This window comes from Nannospalax galili, unplaced genomic scaffold, assembly GCF_000622305.1.
Source record: "Nannospalax galili isolate Female #2095 unplaced genomic scaffold, S.galili_v1.0 scaffold2482, whole genome shotgun sequence".
Taxonomy (NCBI): Eukaryota; Metazoa; Chordata; class Mammalia; order Rodentia; family Spalacidae; genus Nannospalax; species Nannospalax galili.
The window spans coordinates 413,404-425,187 of record NW_008347234.1 but is presented as its reverse complement, the minus strand read 5'-3'; the positions used below and the strand labels follow the sequence as shown (position 1 = coordinate 425,187).

Genomic DNA, 11,784 nt, shown 5'->3' with positions numbered 1-11,784 from the left:
AGTATCCACTATCAGCAAAGAAGGGTCAGTGTCCATCTGTATCAGTTCCATATGGAAAAATTCCCTGCACCGCCCAGGATGTAGTCCATCATCTCCCACACAGTCTCCTACACTAGAAAAAAAGATAAACAATGTGTAAGAGATTATGGACATTCTACATGCTTCATGTTGATATTAAAATAGCATAAGGTTTTCATTCTCTCTTCTTGTCCCAGGTGTCTGTCATGAGCCTTCCCAACTGACTTTGATGGAAAATATTTCAGAGGTGACAGAATTTATTCTTGTGGGGTTAACAGACGCCACTGAACTGCAAGTCCCTTTATTTATAGTCTTCACTCTCATTTATTTGATCACAATGGCTGGGAACTTCGGGATGATTGTGTTGATTCTGCTGGATTCTCGACTCCACACTCCCATGTACTTTTTCCTCAGTCACCTCTCCCTGGTGGATAGTGTCTACGCCTCAGCTGTCACTCCCAAGGTAATGGAAGGGTTTCTCACAGGAGATAAGATCATATCCTACAATGCCTGCGCTGCCCAGCTCTTCTTTTTTACTGCCTTTGTAGCTATTGAAAGTTTCCTCCTGGCCTCAATGGCCTTTGACCGGCATGCCGCAGTGTGTAAACCCCTGCATTATACCACAACCATGACAAGCACTACATGTGTCCTCATGGTCACCTGCTGCTATATGTGTGGAATCTTGCCATCCTCTGTCCATGTAGCCCTCACATTCCATCTGTCCTTCTGTCATTCCAATGTGATCAATCACTTTTTCTGTGACATTCCCGCACTGATGGCTATTTCTTGCTCTGATACCTACACAAATGAGATTATACTCTTTATCTTTGCTACACTGGATGTTGCTTTTACTCTCTTGGTTATCTTGAACTCTTACTTGCTTATTTTCATTGCTATCCTGAGGATGCGTTCAGCTGAGGCACAGAGGAAGGCTTTCTCCACCTGCACATCCCACCTCATTACCGTCTCCATCTTCTTTGGGTCACTCATCTTCATGTACCTACAGCCCAATTCTAGTCACTCCATGGACACTGACAAAATTTCATCAGTGTTCTACACCATGGTCATCCCCATGCTGAACCCTCTCGTCTATAGTCTGAGAAACAAAGAGGTAAAAAATGCATTTAAGAAGGTTATTGGAAAAGGAAGTCTTCACTGGCATTAGGTATTAATTTTATTTTTTCAAGCATATGAAACTTTCCCTGGACTTCCACCTTCTAAGAATGAGTTAGTTGTAATTATTTCTAGTCTTTAATTTATTTTGATATTTCTTTAGTATGGAAGACCTCTGTCTTCATGTACTGACAACATGACTAGTTTATAGTAGATTTGGGGTTTATTTTACCATAAATAAGATATCAATTCAATGCTTTAATCAATTTTGTAATGCTAGCTATATTCACATGCAATCTTCCTTCATTAGGAAGATTCAAACTGCTTTGCAGATAAACCACATATTAATAAGAACACAGTTATTTTTTGAAATCTTAGATTTCAGAAATATTCCATGATATTAGTACATTGAATAAAACTGGTATCCTCAGACATTAATGCTCTGAAACATCATCTTCAGAGGTTTTCAGAATGTAGAATCCCAGCTATCATCCAAAATAACATTGTTACATGCTTTTGGTGAAACAAATTCATATAATAATTATTTGTCTCTATCATCTTCAGTCTTGAGATTCCAACGTTGCATTTCAATAATCAGGGAAAGCATATTATCTAAATCTACTTAACACTGAATTCCAGAGATCAAATGAGACTCCAGCCAACTAATGCTTATTCAAAAGAAAAAGATTAAGTTATTGAAGTACATAACCTTATATAATTCTAATTAGTATCACATGAATCCTATGAACATTTAAGTAGAATTTTTCTACTTAAATACTTCCTAAATGATAAACTATTAAGTTAACAAGTAAAAAAATTGCTTCATGTTAATTAGTAGAGATGAAAAACATTACCACTAAAATCCACCTGATGACTTTATATCCATGCTCAGGTACCAGTAACCAACTGTGACTAGTAATAATCAGATACATCTAAGTATAGTAGCATTAAAAATGAGTTTTTCTGTATGAAAGTTTATTTTAAAATGAAATGGAGATCTTTTTTAAAGGTTAAAACCTTATTCAATTTTATGTCTTATAGGGTTTATACTGAGTTCAATATTGTGTAACTGTAGTTCAACTGTGAACCTAAAAATTTACAGCCAATTTTGAAAGAGATGCATCTTTGCTCTGGAAATTGTTATTGAATATGTTAATGCTGTAATGAAATGCTTCTTCTAACCACATGGTTATTAAATAAATAATCAAAAATCAAAAAATTCTTATTCTTATTCCTCAAACTGTTAAAAAAAGAGCAAAAGTTATTGCTCAAAGCAAAAATAATTCTCATTCAATAATACAAGTTTCCCTTACATGAGTTCTCAGTACTAGTTTAACCACTTGTAACAGCTATTCCCATCAAATGTACTTTGGAAGGCTTTTAATAAAAATGCTAATAAATGTATAAAATGGAAAGTTTATGACTGGATTAATTCTGGGAATGAAAGCCAATGGAAGGATGAAACTGATCAAAAGTTCTCTTCATTACTAAGTGCTGCTCTGAGTTGTACCAGGACACTAAACTCAAGAACAGTAGTAACAGGATATTCTTTAAAGCAGGCTCCAAAGGGACAAAACAGTATTGCTGATCATTCAAAATGTTTGAGATTGGAAATCAAAAGTCCAGTAAAGCACATTTACATTAAATATGCCTGGAGCTGGTATCATGGCAATTTAACATTCCTCTAGAAGGCATCTTCACCTCTATCAATATATCAGCCTTGATTTTTATAGACTGTTAAATGCTTATTCCAGGAAGTAAATTTAAATTAAGGAATTTAATTAATTAGAAAATGTATGAGCAAATGGTAATAGAAATGAGTGAATGAGTGGATGAGTGAGAGCACAGCTGAGGTTGCTTGAATGAGTGTGCATCAACCTGGATCCCTAAAGGCAGGTCACAGAACTCAGGGGCTGCTTCTTCTATGAGCCTAGAGAATGGACATCTCTGAAATTACCCACAATATTCACTCTTCCTTTATACCACTGATGTGTAAGATGTGTATTTTTTAAATTAAATAAACACAAAGCTTATGTTTCAACATATATTACACCTAAAACCCTGAAGTCTTCTGGAGCAAATATTGGCAATTGATTCCTGCAAGGTGAGGGAGAATTGAACATCTTTATGGGAGTGTCTTAAAATAAGCTGACTACAAGGCTGTAGAGATGGCTAGGCAGTTAAAAGTACTGACTGATCTTGCAGAGAACCCGGGTTCAATTCCCAGCACCCACATGGCAGACTATGAACCATCCTTAACTACAGTTCCAGGGGAATCTGAAGCCCTCTTCTGACCTCTGCAGCATTGCACGACAGGGGTGCACTCACATACATGCAGGCAATACACTCATACACATAAAGTAAAAATAAAAAAATAAAATGTTTTAAAAAATAGGCTGACTAGACTCAAGGGAATGAACTTGCACCAAGGGACATCAGGATAAAGATGTCTGACCAGATAGAACTTAAAATATGTAAGAGAATTCATGAAATTTGGTGGGGGAGAGATGAGAGGATGTTTATGTGGGAGAGGGTCTAAATTTGATGAAGATCTATTACAGGAAATGCAGAAAAAGTCAATAAAAATTATATATTAAAAATTTTTAGGAAACAGGGCCTGTGGCAATGGCTCAGTGGTTAGGAGCACTGGCTGTTGCTTCAGAGAATCAGGGCTGGGTTACTAGCATACACATGGTGACTAACAGCCATCCATAACTCTAGTTCCAGGGGATACAATGACCTCTTCTGACCTCCATGGTATATATGATGACACAGGTGCACTTACACACTACATGCAGGCAATACACTCATACATACATACAAAAAAATAGTAAATACAATATTTTTAAAAATAAAAATTGTGGAAGAAGGGGCAGAAAGATTGTAAGAGCCAGGGAGGAGGTCCATGACCATATGGAAATAGAGTCTTATAAGCTCATGGGACCTTGCTCATATGAACCTCTAGCAATGGTGTCAGCATGCACAAGACCTATGCAAACTCAAGCAGACAAAAACCCAGCATAGAAATGGATAAATGGACAGCAGACCCCAATCTTAACTGAAGAAATATTGACAACTAATTACTGCTGTATAAGGAAGAGCCAATCTTCCTATAAATCAAGAGATTAAAGATAGGCTACCTAGACCTCAGTAGATGAACTTGCACTGAAGAACGTCTGGGGACACTAACTTGACACAATAGGACTTAACAAATGACAGAATGTGTGAATTCCAGAGCGGGGAGTAGGTACAGGATGCTAGTGGGGAAGGAGGGATAAAGATGATTAAGACTGATTGAGATGTTCTATATGAAATACACAAAAACTCAATAAAAAATTTAAAAGACAAAAATGTTAGAAAGCAAAAAATGATGAGATTTAATTAAGTCAACAAAGACAGTAAACATCAAGACGCCTGAAACTCATGTGGAAATCTCTACCAACAAAACACAGTAGAGGAATGTATCCCATCCTTTAGTTCATATTACCAGATGGACAGAAGCTATCCAGAGTGAATGTAAACTAATGTCCACCTAAGACAGTCCTGAGCCAGGCATAGTGCTGCATTCTGTCAAAGGAGATTTAATCCTCAGAGATGACACACCAGGTGTTCTTGGGCATTGAAAAACCAGATTACTATTTCCCAATGATTCGTTAAGAATTTCCACTAGAAAGAGGAATATCTTGAACATTTCAATAGCTACCTTATAATCATAACAAAATTGTTTCCTTAATTCTCCATCATTCAGAAATCTCTTTCAACTGTCTGACACAATAGCTAAAAACCAAAGATCCCTTAAAAATATGCACAATAGAAATATCTACTTCACAGTGTTGGTCTGACACTAAATAGGATAGTACATTTCAAACATTTAGTGTAATGATTGATGTACTGTAAGAAGATTAATGTAAAACATATTTATTTTACCTTTAGTAAAAGTAGTAAAAAACTGGCCCAGTCCTGGTCTTTACCCTTCCCCTACTCCAGGACTGCCATAGCTTTCCCTCTACTTCATTTTATTGAGTTTTTCATCATAAACCCACAGACAAATCCATGCTTGTCTACTTAAGGACAACTCCCTGGAGGGGGTGGAGGCATTTCTATGTGGTTTTATTAATGCAAACAGCTTAGTCATATTTAACAATGAAACCTGAGCTATAGAAGCACCTCATCTTCTCTGCGTGGGATTTCCAGGATGTGAGAATGAAAGCTTGCAGTGTTGGTCTCATGAACAGCACCAACTACAGACACAGAGAGTTCAGAAAAGCTCTTCCACTGCTCTTAGCATATAAAGATTATGCACCATTTGTGGTGGTTTTTTAAAATATATTATCTATTATTTTTATTTCATGTGTATGCGTGTATTGCCTGCGTGTAGGTAAGTGCACCCGTGTCATGCAATGCCCGTAGAGGACAGAATAGGCTGTCGGATCACCTGGAACTGGAGTTACAGACAGTTGTTAGCTGCCATGTGGATTCTGGGATTTGAACCTGGGTCTTCTGCAAGAACCCTCAGTGTTCTTAACCACAGAGCCATCTCTCCAGCCCCCTGTAACATTTGTTTTTAAACCACAGCTCTGGACTCAGAAACAGATGCACAGAAATCTTCATCCAGAGATCCATAATGGTGAGAGCTGAGCCTGGAATCTATTGACTGAGCTCTGTGGACTCTGGAATTGTTAAGCCCTTGGGAAGAAAGGAAAAAAAAGAAAAAAATATATATGTTCGAGGAGAACCAGGTTTTGGCTCATATGATTCTTATCCATGATGAAGTCAAAATTAAATTACTGATTCCCAAATGAAGTCAGTACAAAAAGACACTGCAGAGATCTTCAGGGGTGTTCCTCCCAAAAAAGGCACAAGGTACTAAGGCCTTGAGGACAGGGACTAACAGGAACACAGGGCAGCTTCAGGTCTCTGCTTCCTCTCCTGTGCACTCCTTTGTCACTCTAGTTGTCCCTAAAGAAATACCAGGTGCAGCTCAGACTCCACATTAGAGGTCTCAGGCACTGAACCTCAGTACATTAAGGAATAGATTTTGGTTCTTTGTGAACAACACAGCCTGTGGAACTCTGTTGTAGCAGCATAAATATTTGTGTCAAAACTGTCTACTTAAGCATTTTTGAGCTTCTTGAAAACTCTGCAAATTAGAAACACTATTTTACCTGCCTAACAAGAGGTCCAGGTTCTTAGTTCTCTACACTGCTGTTAACTGACATTTCATATTGTCTTTATTTTTTGTTTCCATCATCCTGATGTAGGTACAACTACCTGTAATTATGATATTGCATTGTGTTTCCCTGGCCATTGATGATGTAGAATGTTTCTTGAAGTACTTAATGATCATTTACATATAAAACATTTCATATAAATGAAAATGTTTTAGAGAAATACAGGAAGTAAATTTTATATTTGAGCATCCTGTTTTTTCCACATGCTATGCCAATTTCAATGAATGACAAAATAGTAACATTTAAATTTGTTGGTGTCTTGATATGTACCAGGCATCTCTGTTCATGTGTCTTCTCACTTTATCCTTATGATTCCTCCATGTATGGTAAACATTATTGTTGTATATTTTATACTGAATTCAGGAAATACAAATAATGAAGATTAGAACACAGTAGGTGGCAACAGTAGCATTTGAAATTAGGCCACCTGACCACATAGGTCAGTAGAATAACTATGTGTCACTGCACTGAGAAAAGATAGGTAGTCCCACTATCAGCGTTAAGAACAGAAAACATAACAGACCTCTTCTTCTGATTTTAAAAACGAGAAAGAAACTCCTCCTGTGACTGTGTAGTAGACTGCATACGGCTAAATAATACATCACATAATTTAAATAACTGGAAGATGGAATTTTGAATGTTCTCATAATTTAACAAAAGAGAAATGATTAAGATGAGAGATATACAAATTGCCCTAAATATCAGAGTGCTTACATGAATGAAATTGTTATATTATGTCCCATATACATATGCAATTTTATGTGTGGATTTTTTTTAAAAAAAACAAAGAAAAAGATGAACATGAACTTATCTCAGCTTGTAAGGCTGAGAAACATGGGTACTATATGTACAAGAAATAAATGAAAGATGAAAATGGTCCTGGGGCCACACCAAGGCTTTTGAAAATAGCTGGATATAGAAAGCTAAGACGTTCACAGAATTTTTTTATAATTGTGGCCTAGATGATATGATAATTTGGGCATTTTGCTTCTAGCTTCTATTCCCCTGTGTTCTCATAAGCACTCTCCTTCCAGACGCAAACAGTTTCTTCTGCAGTCTGCATCAAGATCAGGCTGAAGGTCCAATGGGGGATCACAAGTCTCAAAAGACATGCACATGTATACGCTGTCTCCCCTGAGACATGTAAAAAGGTTTCATTTCAGCATTGATATTGACATAAGCGTAAGCTCAGGTCCTGTTCCACAGCAGAACTCTATAGATGAGAAAGGAGAACTTTTGGGCCCATGTATTGGACATGAAGATTTTCCGTGTGCAGTCTTCTGTAGTCCTAGGAACCCCATGGTCTGTTCCTACAACAATAGCAAGTATTTTTTTAATATGCAGACATAACGACTTAAAATTCTATGGAGAGAATTTCCAACCATATTGTAAAATTTTATAAATAAAAAAGTAAGAATGTAATGCCCAGAAATGTTGAACATCTGTACTACAGATGCACTGTTTCTAGGTGTCTCACCCTCTTGGCTCTCTGCTCTTCCCATTCTGCCATGGTGCTCTACAGCACTCATATTTCCACACTAAGGGTAATAAGATGCATCGTAGAAAGGCTCAGGGTAAAAGTTAGACCCAATATAAACCCACGGGAAGGCCTGTGATGTAGGAACAAATTATGTTTCTTTTGGCTATCTTTTAGGTATCATGTCTTGAGTGTGTGGAGAATGTTGAGTGCAGAGAAATTATAAAGACCCATCATTCAACCAGAAGGGTCACTTGGGTGGGGACACACTCTCTCCTGTAACCAAAGAAGCAGAATTATCTATCACCTGAGTCTCCGTGGAGGTGAATACAACCAGGTGAGCTTTGAAATACAGCTTGGATGAGGGCTGAAAGCCTACAGGAAAGGACGGGAGCAACTCTTCGGTTTCTCTTTTCTTCTCTCCACAAACACAAATGAAGAGAAGACATGATGAGGGTGGGAATGGAAAATGTCCGTCTATATGACAAAGAAGATCGTGACGTGAAAGGAAACTGCTAAATCTTTGCTTCTGCATCTTGAAAAAAATGTTCTTTGTTTTATGATGTGCTGAAATATGTTGGTGTTTCACTGTGAATTTTACCAAGAGAATGTAAAGTTTCCTATAGGTGTGAGTAGCTAAAAGCAAGGATCCACATAAGTGCTCTCATGAATTAGACAAATGGTAGGATAGAGTAGAGTACCAGATCGTTGGACATCATAAAGGTGTGAGGGATACACTAGAAATGGGAAATACATGGCCACTTTGTCAGAGGAAAATAAAACTATGATGACTAAGATTTATACATATTATATATCTGCTTCATCCTACCCTGACATTGAGTTCAGTATCTTCAATATAGCCTATGCACAGGACAGAAAGATGAACCGTGGGTACAAGAACCTGTTCATACTTCATACTACATGGTGGGGTTCAACTAGTATTATATTCTATGTCTCACTTTGTCCTAGATCCGTGTCATGATCATTTCCAAAGGAGTTTGATGGAGAATATTTCAGAGGTCACTGAATTTCTTCTTGTGGGGTTAACAGATGTTATTGAGCTGCAAGTGCCTCTATTTATAATCTTCACTCTTGTTTATTTGATCACATTGGTTGGGAACCTTGGGATGATCCTGTTGATTCTGCTGGACTCCCAACTCCACACTCCCATGTACTTTTTCCTCAGTAATCTTTCTCTGGCGGACTGTGTCTACGCCTCAGCTGTCAATCCTAAAGTAATGGAAGGGTTCCTCACAGGAAATAAGATCATATCCTACAAAGCCTGTGCTGCCCAGATGTTCTTCTTTGCAGCCTTTGCTATTATTGAAAGTTTCATTCTGGCCTCAATGGCCTTTGACCGGTATGCAGCAGTGTGTAAACCCCTGCATTACAGCACCACCATGACAAGTACCACATGTGTCCTAATTGTCACCTGCTGTTATATGTGTGGACTCCTGCAGTCCTCCATCCATGTTGCCTTCACTTTCCACCTCTCCTTCTGTCATTCCAATGTGATTAATCACTTTTTCTGTGACACTCCCCCAGTGCTGGCTCTCTCTTGTACTGATATTCACATAAATGAGATCATAGCCTTTACACTAGGTCTATTTGATACTGTTTTTGCTCTGTTCATCATCTTGAACTCTTACCTGCTTATTTTCATTGCTATCTTGAGGATGCGTTCAGCTGAGGCAAAAAGGAAGGCCTTCTCTACCTGTGCGTACCACCTCACCACTGTATCCATCTTCTTTGGGTCACTCACCTTCATGTACCTACAGCCCAGCTCCAGTCACTCCATGGACACTGACAAACTCGCATCTGTGTTCTATACCATGGTCATCCCCATGCTGAACCCTCTGGTTTATAGCCTGCGAAACAAAGAGGTGAAGAGGGCCTTCCAAAAGGCTGTGGGGAAAGCAAAGTCATCATTGTGCTTATTAGCCAACAAGTTGTGAAGTGTTTTTAAGCCATCTGAAATTTTCTTCGAAATTCTGTTGTCAAACAATTTCACTTTATATACTATTTATTTGAATTACTCCTTTATATATGAATCTTTGGTCCTCATTCTTTGGGAATAACCAGCTTAAAGTAGATTTTGGATATCTCACAAAAAATAAGATGCAATTCAATAATAAAACCAAGATACAATATTATATACTGAATCATCCCACAGTGCTCAAATCAGATGATATGAAATGCATTACAGGTAATCTCACATATATAATATCGTCTATGTTTTCAATTCTTGACATTTAAAATAGCTGATTCTTTTTAAATTTTCAGGTAATACTTTATGTGTGTGTGTGTGTGTTTGTGTGTCTGTGTGTCTGTGTGTTTGTGTGTGTTTGTGTGTGTGTACCCAAGTCAAAGCTCTACTGTGGAGTTCAGTGGACAATTTACGGACAACAACTCTCTTTCTACCCTGTAGGATCCACAGATAGAACTTACATCATCAGACCAGTGGCAGGTACCTTTACTGCTGAGCCTTCTCTCTGGCCCAATAACTGATTTTTTACATGACACAAACCAATGTCTCTTGACAGTGCTCTCAAGAAACATTTTTAGACATAGTGAGAAAATTCAGAATACCAAAATCTCATCAAAATAGCTTTATTTCATATAATTTTCTTGCAGCATGAAAACCATGACATAAAACTTCTCAGATCTTGAGGCTAAAAGGGCTATGATGGTGAGTCTCAATAAACAGGAGGCACATATTACCTAAGTTTTTCCAGTCCCCAAATTTTAGAGATCAAAAACAGACTTCGGACAAGAACTCATCCAAAAATACATACATGTTTTCTATCCAGAGTTCTAGATAGCATTTTTAGTGTCTATGACACCTATATAGACAGAAACATTTCCTATCAAATATGTTTCTGAAATGTTTAATTAAAACTCTATTGAATCTTTAAAATATAAAAGTTGCCATCAGGCGTGGTGACACACACTTTTTATCCCAGCACTTGGGAGCAAGGCAGGCTGATATCTAAAAGGTCAAGGCTAACGTGGTCTATGTAGTGAGCTCCAGAGCAGCTGGGGCTCAGGAGACCCTGTCTCAAAAAGACAAAATGGAAAAAAAAAAGTTGTTTTGGATCATTTCTGGGAACAGAAATTTTAACAGTATGAAAATGATCTAGATGTATTCCTAATTACTATTACTTTGAGTTAAATACACTGAATTCAACATCAGTAGTGAGTGTAAATAATTTTTAGATAAAATTGGGATATAATACTTGACTGAATTAACATATGAACAAGTTCTCACTTAGTCCAGGATGACCTTGAACTTGTATAGCTGAGACTGGCCTTGAAATATTGATCCTCCTGCTGCCTTTTATTGCCCAAGTGCTAGGATTATAGCCATGTTCCAGCCTTCCTGGCTTTCAGTAGAAAGTCTTTGTGAACATTAGTTGGGTAGAAAAGAAGAGGAAAGAATCAATGTTGAGTTTCACCAAAATTATTTTCTGCTTCACAGGATAGCATCTATTAAAAAAATTTGACAACTTCTTCCCTGTGGGAACTATGGGAAAAATAACAAGACTGAACACTGTTTGAACAACAGGGAAACATTACCTTGGCCATGAACAAAGTAGAACATAAGTTCACTTGATGGAGAGTCAGAAGTTCTATACATGGGATAAAAGGAATGAGAGGAATATAAATGGAGGGAGATTCATGCCTTTGTGGGTTAATGGACAGGGATTTTCTGTGGATTTTCTGGGGTATGAGATCTTTGCCCTCCCTTACCCACATGGTTACTGTCAATTTCCACAGTGCTGAGAAGTGTGTCACTGCACCTGCAGGTAGGACTAGAATGAAATTAAAGGCTGACCGATGAACTGAGTATGTAATGGAAGAAATATCTAAGCAGCAAAATATTCAGCCTGTTATGAGGTCACTGTTGGCTGCTAAAAGTAAGCAATTAAAAGAGAGAAAAGATGT

The 11,784-nt window shown here is 37.7% G+C and overlaps 2 protein-coding genes across 2 annotated transcripts; both read left to right on the top strand.

Moving 5' to 3' along the window:
* The first annotated feature begins 244 nt into the window (after positions 1 to 244).
* On the top strand, positions 245 to 1,183 carry LOC103742707 (olfactory receptor 5B12-like). The gene has a single exon (XM_008843777.2). It carries the CDS (start codon positions 248 to 250, stop codon positions 1,181 to 1,183), a length of 936 nt encoding a protein of 311 aa, XP_008841999.1. The 5' UTR covers positions 245 to 247.
* Positions 1,184 to 8,840: 7,657 nt separating this feature from the next.
* LOC103742706 (olfactory receptor 5B12-like) lies at positions 8,841 to 9,794 on the top strand. The gene has a single exon (XM_008843776.1). It carries the CDS (start codon positions 8,841 to 8,843, stop codon positions 9,792 to 9,794), a length of 954 nt encoding a protein of 317 aa, XP_008841998.1.
* The last annotated feature ends 1,990 nt before the right edge of the window (positions 9,795 to 11,784 follow it).